Source organism: Heptranchias perlo, chromosome 1 (genome assembly GCF_035084215.1).
Source record: "Heptranchias perlo isolate sHepPer1 chromosome 1, sHepPer1.hap1, whole genome shotgun sequence".
Taxonomy (NCBI): Eukaryota; Metazoa; Chordata; class Chondrichthyes; order Hexanchiformes; family Hexanchidae; genus Heptranchias; species Heptranchias perlo.
This window is the reverse complement of record NC_090325.1, coordinates 21,600,001-21,623,537: the sequence shown is the minus strand read 5'-3', so window position 1 is coordinate 21,623,537 and position 23,537 is coordinate 21,600,001. Positions and strand designations below refer to the sequence as shown.

General features: G+C 42.0%; 1 protein-coding gene across 1 annotated transcript; it reads left to right on the top strand.

Moving 5' to 3' along the window:
- The first annotated feature begins 4,537 nt into the window (after window positions 1-4,537).
- Window positions 4,538-7,081, top strand: LOC137320319 (oxytocin-neurophysin 1-like). Its single transcript, XM_067982068.1, has 3 exons — window positions 4,538-4,672; window positions 5,938-6,142; window positions 6,818-7,081. The coding sequence occupies exons 1-3, from the start codon at window positions 4,553-4,555 to the stop codon at window positions 6,871-6,873; spliced, it is 381 nt and encodes a 126-aa protein (XP_067838169.1). The 5' UTR covers window positions 4,538-4,552; the 3' UTR covers window positions 6,874-7,081.
- The last annotated feature ends 16,456 nt before the right edge of the window (window positions 7,082-23,537 follow it).

Sequence of the window (23,537 nt, the reverse complement as noted above, 5' to 3'; positions counted from 1 at the left end):
ACCATGCAGGGGGAGATGAAATGGTTAATGTGGCTCAAGAGAGTGAGAAAACCTTTTAACTAAGGCACTGACACATGATCCATAGAGAAACCGACTAATTAATGGAACAATCAGGTTAGAGTTAAACAAACTGGTAGCTATCAGAGGGATTGAAATTAAAACAAAGAGGCACATAGAAATATTGATTTCCAAATTCAGGGTTGTTTTCCTTTGAGTTGACAATGAAATTGGGACCAAGGCTAGGGAGCCCCCCTGCCCAATTCTAAACCCAGGACCCAGAAACAGTCTGGTGACTTTTGAAACTTGTGAATGGTTGTGTAATGATGTAAGATTTGAATTTTTTCCTGTAATTCTTGATCTTTCAAGGATACATTTACCCAATGGTCTGTGTAACGAGACATATGAGCATTTTTACCAACAGATTCTGTTCGTAATGAGCAAACAGGTTTTAGAAAGGAACTCTGGGAATGGTAACCAATACAGGAAATTGATAGCTAAAGGAAAAGGGATGTAGGGGAATGGCTAGGAATAGGAGCTGCAATGGGAACTGCAGCCAGGAACCGAATAAGAGAAAGCTTGTACAAACACAATGAAGGAATAAGAAGGCCGTGGAAGGATATTCTTAAGAGAGAGAGTAAAAACCATAGAGACCTTGTTTATGAGGAACATCAGGTCCTTCTAACAGTAAAGGACCTAGTGAAAGCCAATGGTCAGATTCAAGATAACATCAATAAGATTATCAACGACTACACCAAGGTGAAGGTTAAGATCTCTAAGGCTACAACCTGTAGCATGTACGAGGCTTTCATGTTAGATCAAGTTCAGAATGGCCTGAATGATATTGCAAACAATCAAGTTCTATCCTTTATTACTCAGCAGCAGTCAATTATGTGGGGCATTCCAGCTAAATACAGTTGTAGAGCCAGTCAATTGGACTCAGTGTTTATGGTAAAAAGGGACCGTCCAACTGTTTCCCCAAGCCCACTTATTGGCCTTACGGTCATGTTACCTATGATCCAAGATGAGACACATGTCCCACTACCTGTGTATGCAGTAGAATCCTTAGGAGTCTTGGAAGGAAAGATACACAAGGAACTTGTGGAATATCCATGTACCTTGTTTAAAAAAAGGAAGAAGCCTGGGTTGCACCAGGTACATCCTGTTGCTATCGGAAGCCAGGTATCTACGTGTGCCGATGTGATGTCTTTGAAGCAAATGCTCCAGCTTGTGGTTTCACTCTCGATAAGGACTCTCTTATCTGCACTGTCAATGTGGAAAAATAGAACTCTGAAAGAGTAAGGCATGCCTACAAAGCACAAGGAAAATACTGCGTATCTACTTCCAACCAATTTATGACAGCTATGTCCAATCACTATTTCTAATTTCTGTTTCTCACCCAATGAGATAACTCAGATAGGTAATACCATACTCATACCTGTCCCGACTCACAATGTTACCAACAATGTCTACAAAAAGAGGCACTACAAGCCGTTCAGCAGTTCAGTCACCCCATTCTTCCCCTCAATGTTTAACTAGTCTCATTTTCCTGGCAGCTGCCATGATGCATTCATATATGCACAGTCTATCATTCCAGCACCCCTTCAACAAGACAAGTATCTAGGTGCATCCTGGCAGATCAATTGTTTAATGATACCTATTCAATTTCCCAAGATGCAGGCTATGCTAGTGTAGTGGTTATGTTACTGGGTAAGTAATCTAGGGGCCTGGACTAATAATCCAATAGCTTCCACTCCATCAATGCTCAGCTCGTCTGCAACCATAAAAAGAGGTTCATGCAGGTCGGCGCACGCTTCCCTGGGAGCTGCCATGATACCTTCATACTGCCGCAGTCCAATATCCCCACAATGTTTCTACTTGGGACCAACCTGACAGGATGGCTGCTTGGAGACGAGGAATACTCCCTTCAACCATGGCTCATGACACCTCTGAGGAACCCCTCCACTCAACCACAGGAGAGGTACAATGCCAGCCACATCACCAAGCGACGCATTATCGAGCAAGCCATAGGAACACAGAAATTAAGGTTCAGGTGCCTTGACAGGTCTGGAGGTTCTCTAAAGTATTCGCCAGCCAGGGTGTCATGGATCATTGTTGCATGTTGCATCCTACACAACAGAGTGCAGCAGAGGTCTGGAGGTGATCCACTCACCACAGAATACCCAGTCTCTGACCTGCTTTAGTAGCCAAGAAATTTATGTTGGTGATCCAGTTGAGCTTCTGGTCAATAGTGACTATCAGGGTGTTGATGGTGGGGGATTTGTTGATGGTGATACCATTGAATATCAAGGAGAGGTGGTTATGCTCTCTCTTGCTGGAATGGTCATTGCCTGGCACTGTGTGGTGCGATTGTTACTTGCCATTTATCAGCCTAAGCCTGGATGTTGTCCAAGTCTTGATGCATGCAGGCACGAACTGCTTCATTACCTGAGGAATTGCGAATGGAGCAGAACACTACAATCATCAGTGAACAGCCCCATTTCTGACCTTATGATGGAGGGAAGGTCATTGATGAAGCAAATGAAGATAGTTGGGCCTAGGACACTGCCCTGAGGATCTCCTTGAATTTATTACCGCTTTGGGAGCTTATTTAATCTAAACTATTCCTTGGAAATTCAAAACAAGTTTTCTCTGTCAGTAGTTTCAAACTGATGGGTTCCTTTTTTGAGATTTTCAAACAAATTCTCTGATTTGAACAGAATAGTTCTTCTTTAAACTATCCTGGAAAAGAGTTACCTTGGATTCTTGGAGTTTGAATATCTGTTCATTCAGATTCGCCCCATTTTATCTTTCAATTAACCTTCAGCCCTAGGCCCCCTCCCAAATGTTCCATTCTCTCACTCTAACCCACTGTGCTTTTCATCCTAACATTGATGGCAGAACTTGCAGCTGCCTTGGAACCCCCTCCCTAAACCTCTCCACTTCTTCACCTATCCTTCCACCTTTAAAAACCTTCTCAAGGCCCATCTCTTTGACTAAACTTTCAGTCATCCCTCCTATCTCTTCCTTCCTGGCTCAGTATCCATTTTCTTACATCTACTTATGAAATGCCCTAGGACATTTCTTACGTTTAAGGCACTATATAAATGCAAGTTCACATGATCACTTTGGATGAGGAAAATCATTCGGCCTGTCTTAATTCATCCATCTAGAAAGGCCCTACAGTTCCCCCATTGCTGCATCTAATTACTTTTGTAAACAATTTTACAACACCAAGTTATAGTCCAGCAATTTTATTTTAAATTCACAAGCTTTCGGAGGCTACCTCCTTCCTCAGGTGAACGATGTGAAAAAATTTTTCACATCGTTCACCTGACGAAGGAGGAAGCCTCCGAAAGCTTGTGAATTTAAAATAAAATTGCTGGACTATAACTTGGTGTTGTAAAATTGTTTACAATTGTCAACCCCAGTCCATCACCGGCATCTCCACATCTAATTACTTTGTAAGTGAATCCAGGGTTTTCACCCCTACTAACCTATCTGGAAATCCATTCCAAGTGTTGATCGATTTTTGTGTGAAGAACTTCCTCAAAACAGTCCTAAATTTATCTTTCCTGGTTTAAACAAGTGGCCCCCTTGTCCTACTCATGCAAATGAATTTAAAGTAGCATCCTGGATTTCCAATTTCCATTCCTTTAACAATCTTATACACCTCCATAACAGCACCTCTCAGAGCCTCCAGCCCTTTCTCATAAATCAGACCTCTGACACTATAGATCAGGTCCAGAGCTACATCCAGTTTGAATGTCTCCCTTGTTTTTGGGTAACGAGAACTGGGCAGAGTACTCAAGATGCAGTCTAACCAGAGCAGTGTACAGTAGGATCACAACATCCTCTGACTTGTATTCTACTGTTTTGGTTTTGTTGATTGCTGCTTTGCATCAGTTGGACATACTGAGCACTAAGTTTTCTAAGACTCCGAGGTCTCCATCAACATCTTCCATAGCCATTATAACACTATTCATTGACTATGTGTGTTGTCCACTTTTTGCTGTAGTTGTTAGTTGTAGCCTTTGGTCTGTTTCTGTTTCTCATCGACATACCACTTACCTTAATGGAGCCTTTACAATTCATTTTTCTTCTGTTATACTATTCAGTCCCAGTTGCTACTTAATCATTCACAGAATTTTCCTTCCAGCCCCAAAACTTGTTTTTTGAATAGTCACAATTTTACTGTTAATTTTAACCTTAGCCTTTACTACAATGATCTCTTTGTATTAGATTTAAAAAGTAACATTTAATTGGGAAATGTTATTCGAATGACCTGCACTCATGATGTTGAATAAATTAAGTCCCTTTAGAAAAATAAAGCATTGTTCGAGGATATGGACCGACCTCAGGTGGATCGTGAGTGGCACTGTACTTGTGTTCATTACAATAGCTTAGAAAATATATTCTCCCTGTGGTAAATTAGTAAAATGATCGCATCTCCGTACCCTGAACGTTTGTTCGAGGGTATAAATATGGAGAGGATTCATGAATTCTCAGTGCAGTTTGAAAGGTTTGCCGGGTCCAGATTCACTGCCAGAACATCATGCACTCCACCTTCCTCGCAGTTTGTCTCCTCTGCCTCGTCCCCTTCACTTCAGCTTGTTACATTCAGAACTGCCCCATAGGAGGTAAAAGATCCATCATGGACACGGAGATCAGACAGGTAAGGTTGTCAAGTTGTTTACAAACTGCTTCAGTAACGATCATTTGACATGATAAATAAACACTGGCTTTTCCTCAAATAGTTTTGTTATGTTGCTCACGAGTACAAATAATGCAACAACTCAATATTTGAAGATCTGGCAGGGTTGGTGCAACATTCGGAAGCTCCACACTGAAAGCCTTTAATATGGCTCTTAACTGAAGGTCACTTCATCTGCCCAGTTAGATGGCCCAGATTGTCTGTGGAGTAAGAATCAGTGAACTGATTCCCTTCCAGAACAAACAAATTGAAAACTAAACGACATTTCTTTTCTGAGACTCCGATACATGATCTGATCTGATCTCAAACCCTGGGGTGATTTGAGACGTGTTTCTCCCAGTGAAGCCGTTGTATAGGATAACAGCACTTGAATGTTAAATATTACAACCAATCTGTTGGATAATAAAATCTTCTAACGTCAGATAAAAAGAGGAAAGGTGGCAATAAGGACCGAAGATCTGAGTGTTTTTTTTCTAAAGGGACATTTATTGAAGAATAATTGGCGTTTTTTCTCTGTCCAGCACTGATACAAATCACCTTGAAGTCAACTTAGCAAGGCATTGTGAAAGCATCCTCAATTAGCATGTGCCTGACAGAAGAGTGTGTTACTGGTATCAAGTGTGCCAGGGCAACAAAGATGATTTAATTTATAGAAGCAGAAATTAAGGAAGTTGGCCTTGTATTTTTGTAGAATGAGAGATTTGTGGTGATCTAATTGAAGTTTTCAAATTATGACAAAGTTAATTCAGGCAAATTATTCACAATGGCAAAAGATTTGGAGTGAAACCATTTTTACTCAAAGAGTTATAGAGCATGTGGAATAGGTTACTATCGCAGGCCACCGCAGAATGGATGGATTGAAGAGGCAGTTTTATGTGTTGCTGGGTTGAAAGGTAGGTAAGTGGGGCTGATATTGAAAAGGAACAGGCTTTATGGACTTTACCTCTTCCTAAAGATTCTTAAATGGTATGCAACGGTATTGTGTATTGTGACTAGATGTTCATTACAACTAAGCAATACAATGAGACTTACTAAGGATTTGGTAGTATTGCAAAGTAAACCGCTCCTCGAAAATTTAATGAGGCGCTTGAACAGAAGAAATGAGTAGAATCGAATTGAAAGTTTAACATGCTGCCTTGGAGAGCCTTGTAAGAATTATTTACCTCTATTTGGATCTGAAGTTTTAATGACACCACTGACACAATCCCATTTCTAATCCTTCCCAGTGTATGCCATGTGGTCCTGGAAATAGGGGTCAGTGCTTTGGAACTAGTATTTGCTGTGGGGAGGAAATTGGCTGCTACATTAGAACCTCTGAGACACTGAGGTGCCAGAAGGAAGACTACCTGCCGTCCCCTTGCGAACCTGATGGAAGACCCTGTGGTAGAAACGGCGGGAAATGTGCCTCATCAGGAATCTGCTGCAGTGACGGTGAGTAGCTGACTCATCTCTCCACATTGTTTCGAAGAAATGACACTTATTTCATAAAATTTCAAACTGTCAAATGCAGAGGACTAAAAGGATAATTTTGGGAGATTCTGTTGTAATGGGGGACCCACTAGGCATGACAGCGGGTGGGATAAAGGATTTATAACAACGTAACCCCAATTTTTGCATCCGTGCTTGTTGCTAGTAAGGCCATTCAGCTCAACCACCCAGATGGAACCTGCGGTCTCCCCATCACAACATCAGCTTGCAATGGTTTATACATCCACTACCCTAGCTGGAGGTTTGTTCCACATGTTTTGTGTGTATCCTGAAAATTGCTTTTCCCCAGTTTGGACTTTCTTGTCCTTTTGTCATAGTTTAATTTGAAGTAACCCCTCTGGATTTAACTTCTTTTCTACTGTTCTTTCTTCTGATAAATTTGAAATATGTCAGTTTTAAGTAAAAGAAAGAACTTCCATTTATAAGGTGCCTTTTATGACCTCAGATGTCCCAAGGTGCTTCACAGCCAATGCAGTACTTTGAAAGTGCAGTCATTGCTGTAATGCAGCTCATAAACTTCACCGAAGGTCTCTTTACAATTGGAGATGGTACATGTAACGGTGGTGATGGTGTACATAGACAACAAGTCATTTCAGTTGTTGTGTTCCCCTGTTACAGAGAGCTGTGCCATGGATCCCATGTGTGATACCAGGACCATCTTCTCTTCAGATTAATGTGTGACTCTGAGGGAAACCTGATCACCGACACAAGACCGGAAACCCTGAATTGTCACCTGAAGCTCGATGCCTATATACATTGAATACAATCATCTTTTAATGATAAATAGATAATTGTAAAGATTTTCAGACATGTACAGATGTTTAAGATTAATGTGAAATAATGCTATAACATGGAATAAAGGTTCACAATAAATAAAACACACCAACTATTTGCTTCTTTTCTTGAGTATTTCTCATATTCAAAGAGCTGGTGTAGATATGTAGCAAAATAAAGTCTTTCTTTGGCAGCTACCTCATTATGTTTAAATTGATACCAATTTAACAGCCTTTATGCACAATCCTCCACATATTGGCCTTCAACTCCCTTCTGTTGGGGGTGAGGTTTTGTACATTTGAATATAAATCTTTTGCAAATCTTAAAATCTCCTACCAAAATATACTCATATATAAGATGACACACATGTAAGACCATGGCCCAAAGAAATCAATGGCCCTTGTATGAAACAAGAGTCTACATTACAAAGACTCTGGCCTGGAGTTTCCGTTAGGGGCACAATTGAGAAAATGCGCCCAGAATGCACGGGACACTGCACCGCTTTTACCGAGGTGAAGTTACACCCAAGGTTCCGCTCAAACTCATCAACATAAACCCAAACATAAAATCTCCCTGGAATCAGAGCAACAGCCCAGCGTAATCGGATGTAATCAATTTGTGACTGGAACTTAGCCAATGAGGCCTCAAGATAACTGAATTTAAACTAATTTAAACTGAAAATTTGTTCAAGGAATTGCTGGAGCTGAAGAAACAGGCCAAGCAGTGGTTTCAATTGACTGCTGGTCACAGATTTTATATACCAAGGGCAAATCAATTGACTGAATTTAAACTCATTTATACTGAATTTAAAGTATTTGTAGCATCAGTAAGAGAAACAGACCTGAGTGAGGCTTTAATCGGCTGCTGGTCACTGCAGGTACAGGTGATTAACACTGGATTAATGTGACCACGGGTGCCTGTGGCTCTGGGCGCTGTGTGATGAAGACTCCCCGAACGGCCGCAATTGGCGGAAACTCACCATGCCAACCTGGGGGCGTGGCCAGTTTTGGGACGGGGACTGCTTCAGGTGAATTGACTTTTGAACCAGCGTAAAAGACGAGAAAACTCGAGCACAATTGGTTATGGGCGTAAGTCACTTACATTTTAAATTCTGTGATCTTTTGCGCTGTTTCAGTCGATTCCGCCCAGACTGCGCTGATAGTTGGCCAGAAAATATGCAGAAACTCCAGGCTGCTCTCTACCAAGTTACACAGAATTACATAGACTGTACAGCACAGAAAGAGGCCATTCGGAGCAACAGATCCATGCCAGTATTTATGCTCAACATGAGTCTTCTTCCACCCTACTTCATCTAACCCGATCAGCATATCCCCTTCCATTCCTTTCTCCCTCAAGTGTTTATCTAGCTTCCCCTTAAATGCCTCTATGCTATTCGCTTCAACTAGCCTTTGTGGTAGCGAGTTCCACATTCTTACCACTCTCTGGGTAATGAAGTTTCTCCTGAATTCCCTATTGGATTTATTAGTAACTATCTTATATTCATTGCCCCTAGTCTGGTCTCCCCACAAGTGGAATCTTCTTCTCTACATCTACCCTATCAAACCCTTTCATGTTACCCCTCAGTCTTCTCTTTTCTACAGAAAAGAGGCCCAGCCTGCTCAATCTTTTCTGATAGGTATAACCTCTCAGCTCTGGTATCATCCCAATAAATCTATTTTGCGCCTTCTCCAGTGCCTCTATGTCCTTTTTATAATATGAAGACCAGAACTGTTCACAGTATTCCAAGTGTGGTCTAACCAAGGTTCTATACAAGTTTAACATAACTTCTCTGCTTTTCAATTCTATCCCTCTAGAAATTAACCCAGTGCTTGATTTGCTTTTTTTATGGCCTTATTAACCTGCGTCACTACATTTAGTGATTTGTGTATCCCCCCGCTCCTCGACCCCATATAGACTCTTATTATCCAAGCAGTATGTGGCCCCCTTATTCCTATCAAAATGTAATATCTCACACTTAAGTGTATTGAAATTTGTTTGCCAATTACACGCCTATTCTGCAAGTTTATTAATGTCTTCCTGTGATGAGTCACAGTCCTCCTCCGTATTAACTATACCCCTCAATTTGGTGTCATCCGCAAATTTTGAAATTTTACTTCCGATTCCCAAGTCCAAATCATTTATGTAAATGGTGAACAACAGTGGTCCCAGCACTGATCCTTGTGGGACACCACTTCCAACCTTTTGCCAATCTGAGTAACTACCTTTAACCCCTACTCTCTGTTTTCTATTTTGTAGCCAGCTTACTATCCATTCTGCTACTTGTTCCCTGACTCCACATGCTCTGACCTTAGTCATGAGTCTACTATGTGGTACCTTATCAAAGGCCTTTTGAAAATCCAAATATATTACATCTACTACATTACCCTTGTCTACTCTTTCTGTTACTTCCTCAAAGAATTCAATAAGGTTGGTCAAACATAACATTACCTTTTGAAATCTGCGCTGACTATTCTTTATTATGTTTTTGGTTTCTAGATGTTTTTCTATTGGATCTTTGAGTAAGGATTCCATTATCTTTCCTACCATCGACGTTAAGTTAATTGGTCTATCGTTCCCTGAACTGGTGCCCTTTCCAAATATAGAAATCATGTTAGCTGTCCGCCAGTCCTCTGGCACTATTCCCTTTTCTAATGAATTTTTAGATGTATATAATAGTGTCTCTGCTATCTCTTCCCTAACTACTTTTAATATGTGCAGATTCAATCCACCCAGACCAGGGATTTTATCCTCCCCAAGTTTAATTAGTTTATCAATTATCTCCCCCCCTTTCTATCTTAAATGTCTTTGTATCTTTTTTGCCAGCCAGCTGGCATTCACATACGTTTTCGCTCTGTTCATTCTCAATGCAGCCAGCACTTTCCCCGCAGCTGTTGCTCCTACTGCTGAGTTTAAACAGTTAATTCCGCGATCATATACTCCCAGCGAGGGGCCGCAGGTTGGGAAAGCACAGGTAGCAGGACACATGATTTCCCAACCTGTGCTCCTCGTTGGGGCACCCTTGAATCTCCTATCCCCTTGCACATTGCTCCTGCTGGCTGTCTCTGACTTCGAATCAGCAGTGAGAGCCTGGACTGAAGGCAGGAAGGAAGAGTTGCCATTTGAATATCACAATGCTGGAGGAGCAGAGCAGCAGCTGATGGGAATGCACTGGTATAGTTCTGCTGCTCCATCCATTGCCTTTGGACAAAATGCTTCATCAAGAGGGAAATCTGAGGGAGGATATCACCTGAGGTATAAACTGCCTACCTTATCCCGGACAGTGACATGTTCTTAGTCCTACTTGCAAATACTGTATATACAGTATCTGTGAAATTATTTTTGTAATTGTGCCACTTCTGTCAGTTATGATTTATTTTGGGCAGAATTTGAAAGATACATATTTTGTGCAGTTGTGTTCGGGGGGTGGCGGGGGGGTGTTGGAGAGGAGGGGATCAGCATTCCAGGGCATGTTAATGATTGGTCTGGCTCATTAATGGGACTTGATGGGGTAAGCCTGTCACTGAGAGTTGGGATTCTTCCTACTTCGCTCAAGATAACCCTGCATGCCTAACTGGTATGGGTTGCATCTGGCAATTTCACCAGTGCCCTATACTGGTAGGCTGTGTGGTAGGCACTTGGGGTCCTTCAGCCTTGCCTCTTGCCAACGTACATTAAACTCTTAGGTAAGTGAGGTAGGTGGAGATCTCCAGACAGTACAGAGAAATATATAAGAACTTTAGGGCAATAATTTTGGGCATTTTTAACTATCCAAGGATTGAGTGGAGTAAAGGTAATGTGGGGAATGGATCCATGACTGATTCCCAGGTTAGGATATGTGGCTATAGTTGACAAGGTGAACTTTAGCAACTCGCCAAGGCTTCTTCAACAGCTACTCCCAAACCTGTGACCTCCACCACCTAGAAGGATAAGAGGAGCAGGTGCATGGGAACAACACCACCTCCAAGTTCTCTTCCAAGTCACACACCATCCCGACTTGGACATATATCGCTGTTCCTTAATCATCACTTGATTAAAATCCTGGAACTCCAGGCAATGCAATAATCGTGGGGGACTTCAATCTTGATATAGACTGGGCAAATCAAATTGGCAAACGTAGTTTGGAGGACGAGCTCATGGAATGCATTCGAGACAGTTTCCTAGAACAATGTGTCTTGGAACCAACCAGGCAACAGGTTATTTTAGATCTTGTCTTATGTAATGATACAGGGTTAATTAGTAATCTCATTGTAAGTGATCCTCTGGGGTAGAGTGATCATAATATGATAGAACTTCACATTGAGTTTGAGAGTGACATACTTAAGTCCAAAACTGGAGTCCTAAACTTATACAAAGCCAATTACATATATGATGGGCGAATTGGCTAAGGTTGATTGGGAAATTAGATTAAAAGGTATGACAGTAGATAAGCAATGGTGAACACTTAAAGAAATATTTCATAATTCTCAACAAATATACATTCCATTGAGGAATAAAAACTCCACAGGAAAAGTAATCCATCCGTGGCTAACTTAAGAAGTTAAGGATAGTATTTGATTAAAAGCAGAGGCCTATAATGTTGCCAAGAAGAGTATTAACCCTGAGAATTTAAAGAATTTTAGAATTCAGCAAAGGATGACCAAAAAAATCAATAAAGGGGAGAAAATAGAATATGAAAGTAAACTAGCAAGAAATATAAAAATGGATTGTAAGAACTCCTACATGTATGTAAAAAGGAAGAGTTTAGCAAAAGTAAATGTGGGTCCCTTAGAGGCTGAGACAGGAGAAATTATAATGGGGAATAAGGAAATGGCAGAGACATTAAACAAATATTTTGTATCTGTCTTCACAGTAGAAGACACAAAAAAAATGCCAGAAATAGTGGGGAACCAAGGGTCTAATGAGAGTGAGGAATTTAAAGCAATTAATATTAGTAAAGAAAAAGTACTGGGGAAATTAATGGGACTAAAAGCTGACAAATCGCCTGGACCTGATGGTCTACATCCTAGGGTTCTAAAAGAGGCGGCTGCAGAGATAGTGGGTGCATTGGTTGCGATCTTCAAAAATTCCCTAGCTTCTAGAACGGTCCCAGTGGATTGGAAGGCAGCAAATGTAACCCCACTATTCAAGAAAGGAGGGAGAGAGAAAACAGGGAACTACAGGCCAGTTAGCCTGACATCGGTCATCGGGAAAATGATGGAATCTATTATTATGGACATGATAACAGAGTACTTAGAAAATCATAATATGATTTGGCAGAGTCAACAAAGTTTTATCAAAGGGAAATCGTATTTGACAAATCGATTAGTGTTTTTTGAGGATGTAATTAACAGGGTGGATAAAGGGGAACCAGTGGATATAGTATATTTGGATTTTCAAAAGGCATTTGATAAGGTTCCACACAAAAGGTTGTTACACAAGATAAGGGTTCATGGGTTTGGGGGTAATATATTAGCATGGATTGAGGATTGGTTAACGGACAGAAAACAGAAAGTAGGAAAAAATGGGTCATTTTCAGGTTGGCAGGTTGTAACCAGTGGGGTGACGCAAGGATCGGTGCTTGGGCCTCAGCTATTTACAGTCTATATTAATTTTTTTTTTATTCGTTCATGGGATGTGGGCATCGCTGGCGAGGCCAGCATTTATTGCCCATCCCATTAATGACTTAGATAAAGGGACCGGGTGTAATGTATCCAAATTTGCTGACAATACAAAGTTAGGTGAGAAAGTAAGCTGTGAGTAGGACACAAAGAGTCTGTAAAGGGATATAGACAGGTTAAGTGAGTTGGCAAGAAGGTGGCAGATGGAGTATAATGTGGGGAAATGTGAGGTTATTCACTTTGGTAGGAAGAATAGAAAAACTGAATATTTTTTAAATGGTGAGAAACTATTAAATGTTGGTGTTCAGAGAGATTTGGGTGTCCTTGTACACGAAGCTCAGAAAGTTAATATGCAGGTACAGCAAGCAATTAGCAAGGCAAATGGTATGTCAGCCTTTATTGCAAGGGGATTGGAGTACAAGAGTAAGGAAGTCTTGCTGCAATTGTACAGGGCTTTGTTGAGACCACACCTGGAGTACTGCGTACAGTTTTAGTCTCCTTATCTAAGGAAGGATATACTTGCCTTAGAGGCGGTGCAACAAAGGCTCACTAGATTAATTCCTGGGATGAGAGGATTGTCCTATAGGAACATAAGAACAGGAGTAGGCCATTCATCCCCTCGTGCCTGCTCCTGTTTGATAAGATCATGGCTGATCTGTGATCTAACTCCATATACCTGCCTTTGGCCCATATCCCTTAATACCTTTGATTGCCAAAAAGCTATCTATCTCACATTTAAATTTAGCAATTGAGCTAGTATCAATTGCCGTTTGCGGAAGAGAGTTCCAAACTTCTACAACCCTTTGTGTGTAGAAATGTTTTCTGATCTTGCTCCTGAAAGGTCTGGCTCTAATTTTTAGACTGTGCCCCCTACTCCTAGAATCCCCAACCAGCGGAAATAGTTTCTCTCTATCCACCCTATCCGTTCCCCTTAATATCTTATAAACTTCGATCAGATCACCCCTTAACCTTCTAAACTCGAGAGATTACAACCCCAATTTGTGTAATCTCTCCTCGTGTGTTTGAATTGAATTGGAATGTTGGTTTTATTATACCATCGACACGAAGAAGATAACGACACAAACGGCCCGACACAGTACATTGAGTTCCACACACCCACTACAGTACTTTATCCTGCTAAACTAAGAGGTTAGTGGGGACCCTGGAGACACCTATCACACACACACACACACACACACGCATGGTCGAGGCTCACTAATCCTTTGCACTTGCAGGTCTGGCTGACCGGTTCTCTCACGCAGGGTTCGTTGGTTTCGCTGGAAGCTGCTCTCCTCCAAGAGACAGGCAGAACAAAAGGAGCAGAACACAAGAGCAAGCAAGTGCCAGAGCGAGAGAGGGGTTTCGAGTTTCCACTTATATACCCCTCCTCTTAAAATGGTCTTCGTCAATTAAAAAAGGCACTTCATGTCTGTTTAAACAGTTTTTACAAGTCCTTAAGAATCTTTGATGGCTTTTTGATGGTCTCTCATCATGTTGCAATTGCTTTTCTCGATGGGCCATTGTTAATTCTGATTTGTTGATCACCTGGTATACAGGGCTCCTTTTGTATCCAACGTCCTAGGTGTTGATCGGTTTTGCTTTAAAACAAAGACATGGCCCCACCATGTCTGGAGCAGTTGCCTCTTTCAATGGCCTACTGCCTTTCTGATCATCGACCACCTGCTGTAGGTTTTGCATTAAAACAGAGACATGTCTGAAGCAGTAATTCTCCCACATTCCACTGTGTGTGTTGTTGATTCGTCTGGTGACCTCTCACCTATCCTTCCATCTTAGGATTTTAGTCAATGGCCAAAGTTTTCCATACTCGGCCACTTCTCTTCCACTTTTAAAAACCTTCTCAAAACCCGTCTTGTTGACCAACTCTTAACTCTCACACTTTGGCTCCTTTATTCCTTTTCTCTATTTCTTTTTCTTCTCCCCTCTGTAAATCTGCTAGGGACGTTCTTTACATTAAAGGTACTATATAAAACAAATTGTCGTTACTAAATTGAGAATAAACTGAAAAATAAGAGACATACACAAATTAAATGATTGGGCAAAATGGTGGGAAATGGATTTCAATGTAGGGAACATAGGAATAGGAGTAGGCCATTCAGCCCTTCGAGTCTGTTCTGCCATTCAATGAGATCATGGCTGATCTGTATCTTAATTTCCAGACAGTAGGGCCAAAGCGACTGTCGGCTGTTGCACCTGTGGGGCAAAGGGTGGGAGAGGCACAAAGGGATGCACATAAGGCCAGAGTTAAAGGGTACCACAGGGGATGTCCGTCTGGAGGAGTTTGCCTAGACAGGGTGGGGTAAGACCATGAAGAGATGTGAAGGCAAAAGTTAATGCATTAGGAGACAGGAAGCCAATGTTGATCAGCAAGTATGTGGGACGTAGGGACAGACAGGATACATAGTAGCTGAGTTCCATTGGTGAACTTAACATAGTGGAGTGCACAAGCATTGCATCAATCCTGCAATATCTCTGACAATTTCCATGTGGTTCATTAATGGGCTCCTTAAGTTAATGCTTAAGTTAATAATTCCACACTAAGCCATCAATTATCCATCTTCAATTGATAAAATCCTGTACCATTAAGAAGAATCAATTTATTGAAGGATCTTTTAGTCTCAACTATGATTTGGAAGATTTTACAGTACGTTTGATGAAATGATAAAGAATACCAAGCAGTTGATAATGTATATACACGGTGGTGATACAGCACTGTGGCTCAATGACACCCTAACATTGCCAGCTAACAGACAGAATAATGGGAAGTAACAGGTCAGGACTGAGGTCTTTGTAAAGGTGTCAACTAGAATAGAAACATAGAAACATAGAAAATAGGAGCAAGAGTAGGCCTTTCGGCCCCTCGGGCCTGCTTTACCATTCAAAATGATCACGGCTAATCGCCTAACTCAGTATCATGTTCCCGCTTTTTCCCCATATCCCTTGATCCCTTTAGCATTAAGAAATAAATCTATCTCCTTCTTGAATACATCTAATGACTTGCCCTCCACTGCCTTCCGTGTTACATGGGAACAACACCACCTGCACGTTCCCCTCCAAGTCACACACACCGTTCCTTCGTCGTCGCTGGGTCAAAATCCTGGAACTCCCTATGCAGCAGCACGGTGGGAGAACCTTCACCACACGGACTGCAGCGGTTCAAGAAGGCGGCTCATCACCACCTTCTCAAGGGCAATTAAGGATGGGCAATAAATGCCGGCCTCACCAGCAACACCCACATCCCATGAACGAATAAAAAAAACATTTTATATGTTTCGATGAGATCACCTCTCATTCTTCTAAACTCCAGTGAATATAGGCCTAGTCGACCCAATCTCTCCTCATACGTCAGTCCTGCCATCCCAGGAATCAGTCTGGTAAACCTTCATTGCACTCCCTCCATGGCAAGGACATCCTTCCTCAGATAAGGAGACCAAAACTGCACACAATACTCCAGATGTGGTCTCACCAAGGCCCAAGGCCCCGTACAACTGCAGTAAGGCATCCCTGCTCCTGTACTCAAATCCTCTTGCAATGAAGGCCAACATACCATTCACCTTCCTAACTGCTTGCTGCACCTGAATGCTCGCTTTCAGCATGGTGTACAAGGACACCCAGGTATCGTTGCACCTCCCCTTTTCCAAATCTATCACTTGGAAATGTTACATTTAGTTCCCTCATCCAAATCATTGATAGATATTGTGAATAGCTGGGGCCCAAGCACTGATCCCTGCAGTACCCCACTAGTCACTGCCTGCCACCCCGGAAAAAGACCCGTTTATTCCCACTCTCTGTTTCCTGTCTGTCAACCAATTCTCAATCCATGCCAGTATCTTCCCCCCCAATCCCATGTGCTTTAATTTTGCACACTAACCTCTTGTGTGGGACCTCATCAAAAGCCTTCTGAAAATCCAAATACACCACATCCACTGGTTCTCCCCTATCTATTCTACTAGTTACCTCCTCAAAAAATTCCAGTAGATTTGTTAAGCATGATTTCCCTTTCATAAACCCATGCTGACTCCAATCCTGTTAATGCCCTCCAAGTGTTCTGTTATCACATCTTTTATAATAGACTCTAGCATTTTCCCCACTACTGATGTTAGGCTAACTGGTCTGTAATTGCCTGTTTTTTCTCTCCCTCCTTTTTTAAATAGTGGGGTTACATTTGCCACCCTCCAATCTGTAGGAACTGTTCCAGAGTCTGTAGAATTTTGGAAGATGATCACCAATGCATCCACTATTTCCAGGGCCACTTCCTTTAGTACTCTGGGATGTAGATTATCAGACCCTGGGGATTTGTCAACCTTTAGCCCCATTAATTTCCCTAGCACTATTTTTTTAATAATACTGGTTTCCTTCAGCTCCTCTGTCTCATTAGACCCTTGGTTCCCTAACATTTCTGGCAGGTTATTTGTGTCCTCCTTTGTGAAGACAGAACCAAAGTATGCTTTTAATTGTTCTTCCATTTCTTTGTTCCCCATTATAATTTCCCCCATTTCTGACTGTAAGGGACCCACATTTGTCTTCACTAATCTTTTTTTCTTGACATATTTATAGAAGCTTTTACAGTCAGTCAGTTTTTATGTTCCCTGCTAGTTTACTCTCATACTCTCTTTTTCCCCTCTTAATCAATCTCTTTGTCCTCCTTTGCTAAATTCTGAACTGCTCCCAATCCTCAGGCTTGCCACTTTTTCTGGCAATTTTATATGTCTCCTCTTTGGATCTAAAACTATCCCTAATTTCTTTTGTAAGCCATGGTTGAGCCATCTTTCCTGTTTAATTTTTGCACCAGACAGGAATGAATAATTGTTGTAATTCATGCACACGTTCTTTAAATATTAGCCATTGCCTATCCACCGTCATCCCTTTTAGTAAAGTTCCCCAATCTATCATAGCCAACTCGCACCTCATACTTTCGTAATTTCCTTTATTTAGATTCAGGACCCTAGTTTCAGATTCAACTACTTCACTCTCCATCTTAATGAGGAATTCTATCATGTTATGGTCGCTCTTCCCTAAGGGACCCCGCACAACAAGATTGTTAATTCATCCTTTCTCATTGCACAATACCCAGTCTAGGATTGCCTGTTCTCTAGTTGATTCCTCAACGTATTGGTCTAGAAAACCATCATGTACACACTCCAGGAATTCCTCCCCCACAGTATTATTGCTAATTTGGTTTGACCAATCTATATGTAGATTAAAGTCACCCATGATTATAGTTGTACCCTTCTTATATGCGTCTCTAATTTCCTGTTTAATGCCCTCCCCTACATCTCCACTACTGTTTGGGGGCCAATAGACAACCCCCACCAACGTTTTCTGCCCCTTGGTGTTTCTTAGCTCCACCCATACAGATTCTACATCATGATTTTCCGAGCCAATATCCTTCCTCACTATTGCATTGAATTCCTCCTTTACTAACAACGCTACCCCACCTCCTTTCCCTTTTTGCCTGTCCTTCCTAAATATTGAATACCCCTGAATGTTCAGTTCCCATCCTTGGTCACCCTGCAGCCATGTCTCTGTAATCACAACTATATCATAACCGTTAATATCTATCTGCGCTGTTAATTCATCTACCTTATTGCGAATGCTCCGTGCATTAAGACACAATGCCTTTAGACTTGTTTTTTTAAGATTGCTAGTCATCTTAGTTTTATTTTGCACTATGGCCCTATTTGTTTTTCGCCCTTGTTTTCTCTGCCTTCCACTATTGCTTCTTCCCTTTCTGTCTTTTGTTTCCATCCTTGTTTCCCCCTCCTCTGTCTCCCTGCTCAGGTTGCCATCCCCCTGCCATTCCAGTTCAAACCTTCCCCGACGGCACTAGCAAACACCCCCACGAGGTCATTGGTCCCAGTCCTGCTCGGGTATAACTCGTCTCACTTGTACAGGTCCCAATGTCCCAGGAATCTAAATCCCTCCCTCCTACACCATCCCTGCAGCCACACATTCATTAGACCTGGGCTGGGCTCTGAAAAGCTGATAGCTAACACAGAAACAGAAGAATTCTCTGGAAAACAGTTATGTGGAAGCAATTTATGTAGAAATTAGTCATGATAAGGGCAGCAAAGTAATAATTGGCAACTGCTATTGACTGCCAGCTCAAGGTGAACAAGTACGTAATGGGTTGCTTAAGCAAGTAGGAGAAGCTGGAGGGAATTGTAATCTGATAATCATGAGGAATTTCAATATGCTGAATGTAAAGTGAACAGATCAGGAACAACCAACAGGATGGGGTGAAAGGTGTGAGAAAGAGAAGATACCTAGCAAGGCCAAGATCATGAACATTAAATAAGGAAGTCAAAAATATCTTTGATCAGCTGAGAATCTGACACACGCAGAAACCCATTGCTATGTTTATGGGTCACCAGGTCAAGCTATTGAGAGATCAAAATTGAGCACTGGTAAGCTTCCCACTACTTGTCCAGCCAGACCATCCTACCCATGAGGCAGGATGGTCAATCATCAATATGCAGGCAAATTTCTGAGGAATGCAAAAACAAAGGGCAGTAATAGTAGGGGATTTCAATTACCCTAATATTAACTGGGATACAATCAGTGTAAAAGGTATAGAGGGTGCAGAATCCTTAAACTGCATTCAAGAGAACTTTTTTAGCCAATACATAGTGAGCCCAACAAGAGAGGGAGCAGTTCTGGATTTAGTTTTAGGGAATGAAGCTGGGCAGGTGAAAGGAGTATCAGTGGGAGGGCATTTTGGTGGTAGTGATCATAATTCAGTTAGATTTAGCCTAGTTATGGAAAAGGACAAAGATAGAATACAAGTAAAAGTTCTAAATTGGGGAAAGGCCAATTTTACTAAGCTGAAAAGTGATTTAACAAAAGTGGACAGGAAACAGCAGTGGGAGACGTTCAAGGGGGAGATTCAAAGGGGTTCAGAGTAAACACGTTACCACAAAGAAAAAGGGTGGGACTGCCAAATCTAGAGCCCCCTGGATGGCAAGGAGCATACAGGGTAAGATAAGGCAAAAAAGGGAAGTTTATGTCAGACACCGAGAGCTCAATACTGCAGAAAGCCTAGAGGAGTATAGAAAGTGCAGGGGTGAAATTAAAAAGGAAATTAGGAAAGCAAAGAGAGGGCATGTAAAAATACTGACAAGTAAAATTAAGGAAAACCCAAAAATGTTTTATAAATACATAAGGAGCAAGAGGATAAATAAGGAAAGAATAGGACCTATTAGAGACCAAAAAGGTAAACTATGTGTGGAGGCAGAAGATGGGGGTATGATTCTTAATGAATACTTTGCATCTGTCTTCACAAAAGAGAGGGATGATACAGGGATTGAAGTTAAGGAGGAGGAGTGTGAAATATTGGATGAGATAAATATAGTGAGAGAGGAAATATTAAGGGGATTAGCATCTTTGAAAGTAGATAAATCACCAGGCCCAGATGAAATGTATCCCAGGCTGCTAAGAGAAGCAAGGGAGGAAATAGCGGAGGCTCTGACCATCATTTTCCAATCCTTCCTGACTACAGGCTTGGTGCCAGAGGATTGGAGGACTGCTAATGTTGTACCTTTGTTTAAAAAGGGAAAAAGAGATAGACCGAGTAATTATAGGCCAGTCAGTCTAACCTCGGTGGTGGGCAAATTATTGGAATCAATTCTGAGGGGTAACATAAATCAGCATTTAGAAAGGCACAGGTTAATTAAGGACAGTCAGCATGGATTTGTTAAGGGTAGGTCGTGTCTGACTAACTTGATTGAATTTTTTGAGGAGGTAACAAGGAGAGTCGATGAGGGTAGTGCATTTGATGTAGTCTACATGGATTTTAGCAAGACTTTTGACAAGGACCCACATGGCAGACAGGTCAAAAAAGTAAAAGTCCATGGGATCCAAGGAAAAGTGGCTAGTTGGATCCAAAATTGGCTCAGTGGCAGGAAGCAAAGGGTAATGGTTGACGGGTGTTTTTGTAGCTGGAAGGCTGTTTCCAGTGGGGTTCTGCAAGGCTTAGTACTAGGTCCCTTGCTTTTTGTGGTATATATTAATGATTTGGACTTGCATGTGGGGGGTTTGATCAAGAAGTTTGCAGATGATTCGACAATTGGCCGTGTGGTTGACAGGAGGAATGCTGTAAACTGCAGGAAGATATCAATGGACTGGTCAGGTGAGCAGAAAAGTGGCAAATGGAATTCAATCCAGAGAAGTGTGAGGTAATGCATTTGGGGAGGGCAAACAAGGCAAGGGAGTACACAATAAATGGGAGGATTATGAGAAGTGTGGAGGAAGTGAGGGACCTTGGAGTGCATGTCCACAGATTCCTGAAGGTAGCAGGACAGGTAGATAAGGTGGTTAAAAAGGCATATGGGATACTTTCCTTTATTAGCCAAGGCATAGAATATAACAGCAGGGAGGTTATGCTGGAACTGTATAAAACACTGGTTAGGCCACAGCTTGAGTTCTGCATACAGTTCTGGTCACCACATTACAGGAAAGATGTGACTGCACTAGAGAGAGTACAGAGGAGATTTATGAGGATGTTGCAGGGCTGGAGAATTTTAGCTATGAGGAAAGATTGGATAGGCTGGGGTTGTTTTCTTTGGAACAAAGGAGGGTAAGGGAGAGTTTTAATTGAGGTGTATAAAATTATGATGGGACTAGATAGAGTGGATATGTTGGACCTATTACCCTCTGAGTGAAGAAGTTCCTCCTCATCTCAGTTTTCAAAGAGCAGCCCCTTATTCTAAGATTATGCCCCCTAGTTCGAGTTTCACCCATCCTTGGGAACATCCTTACCGCATCCACCCGATCAAGCCCCTTCACAATCTTATATGTTTCAATAAGATCGCCTCTCATTCTTCTGAACTTCAATGAGTAGAGTCCCAATCTACTCAACCTCTCCTCATATGTCCGCCCCCTCATCCCCGGGATTAACCAAGTGAACCTTCTTTGTACTGCCTCGAGAGCAAGTATGTCTTTTCTTAAGTATGGACACCAAAACTGTATGCAGTATTCCAGGTGCGGTCTCACCAATACCTTATATAACTGCAGCAATACCTCCCTGTTTTTATATTCTATCCCCCTAGAAATAAAAGCCAACATTGCGTTGGCCTTCTTGATCACCTGCTGCACCTGCATACTAACTTTTTGATTTTCTTGCACTGGGACCCCCAGATCCCTTTGTACTGCAGTACTTTCCAGTTTTTCGCCATTAAGATAATAACTTGCTCTCTGATTTTTTCCTGCCAATGTGCATAACCTCACATTTTCCAATATTGTATTGCATCTGCCAAATCTCCGCCCACTCACCCAGCCTGTCGATATCCCCCTGTAGGTTTTTTATGTCCTCCTCACTCTCCACTTTCCCTCCCATCTTTGTATCATCTGCAAACTTTGATATGTTACACTTGGTCCCCTCCTCCAAATCGTTAATATAGATTGTAAAGAGTTGGGGACCCAGCACCGACCCCTGCGGAACACCACTGGCTACTGGTTGCCAGTCCGAGAATGAACCATTTATCCCAACTCTCTGCTTCCTGTTAGATAACCAATCCTCCACCCATGCCAGAATATTACCCCCAATCCAGTGATTCTTTATCTTGAGCAATGATCTTTTATGTGGCACCTTGTCGAATGCCTTCTGGAAGTCTAAATACACTACGTCCACTGGTTCCCCTTTATCCACCCTGTACGTTATGTCCTCAAAGAACTCAAGCAAATTTGTCAGACATGACTTCCCCTTCGTAAAGCCATGCTGACTTTGTCCTATTAAATTATGTTTATCCAAATGTTCTGCTACTGTCTCCTTAATAATAGACTCCAAAATTTTACCCACCACAGATGTTAGGCTAGGGATTCAATTGTAAGGGGAACAGATAGGCGTTTCTGTGGCTGCAAACGTGACTCCTGGATGGTATGTTGCCTCCCTGGTGCTAGGGTCAAGGATGTGGGGGAGCGGCTGCAGGGCATTCTGGAGGGGGAGGATGAACAGCCAGTAGTCGTGGTCCATATCGGTACCAACGACATAGGTAAAAAAAGGGATGAGGTCCTGCAAGGTGAATTTAAGGAGTTAGGAGATAAATTAAAAAGCAGGACTTCAAAGGTAGTGATCTTAGGATTACTACTGGTGCCACGTGCTAGTGAGTATAGGAACAGGAGAATAGACCAGATGAATGCGTGGCTGCAGAGATGGTGTAGGAGGGAGGGATTTAGATTCCTGGGACATTGGGACCGGTTCTGGGGAAGGTGGGACCTGTACAAGCGTGACGGGTTACACCCGAGCAGGACTGGGACCAATGTCCTCGCGGGGGTGTTTGCTAGTGCTGTTGGGGAAGGTATAAATTAGAGTGGCACGGGGATGGGAACCTGAGAGGGGAGTCAGAAGGGAGTAAAGTTGAGAGCAGCAAGAGAGGGAAAGACCCAGGGGAAATTTACAATACAAATAGTACAAACAGTTGTCCAAGAACAAGTGAAAGGGAAAAGCTTAGAGCAGCAGAAAGAAAGTGTACTTTAGACACTACAGATAAAGTGAAAACTAGAAGGTGTAAGGTGATTAACCCAGCATCAAAGCTGAAGGTCAGGCTAGGGTGTATGGCCCAACTAAGAGTTCTATATACAAATGTACGGAGTATAAGGAATAAATTAAATGAACTACAGGTTCAAATTCAAATTGGAGGGTATGACATGATAGCTATTACTGAGACATGGCTGCAGGATGGTCAGGATTGGGAACTAAATATACCAGGTTATAAGGTCTACAGGAGAGACCGGGAAAATGGAAGAGGGGGAGGAGTAGCCTTAATGATTAGAGATGAAATCACTTCAATGATAAAGGAGGATATAACGAGAGGTAAGCAGCCAACAGAGACCTTATGGGTTGAATTGAGAAATTGGAAAGGATCTAAGACTATAGTGGGAGTTGTATATAGGAGCCCTGGCAGCAGCTCTGAAGTGCGAGATTGTATAAATCCAGAGATTTGACAAGCGTG

What these genes read in the sequence shown, in the direction of transcription:
- LOC137320319 (XM_067982068.1), top strand. Translation starts at nt 4,553, where the DNA reads ATGCACTCCACCTTCCTCGCAGTTTGTCTCCTCTGCCTCGTCCCCTTC. An exon ending in TGGACACGGAGATCAGACAG is followed by an intron (nt 4,673 to 5,937) that starts GTAAGGTTGTCA and finishes AATCCTTCCCAG; the next exon opens with TGTATGCCATGTGGTCCTGG. An exon ending in AGGAATCTGCTGCAGTGACG is followed by an intron (nt 6,143 to 6,817) that starts GTGAGTAGCTGA and finishes CCCCTGTTACAG; the next exon opens with AGAGCTGTGCCATGGATCCC.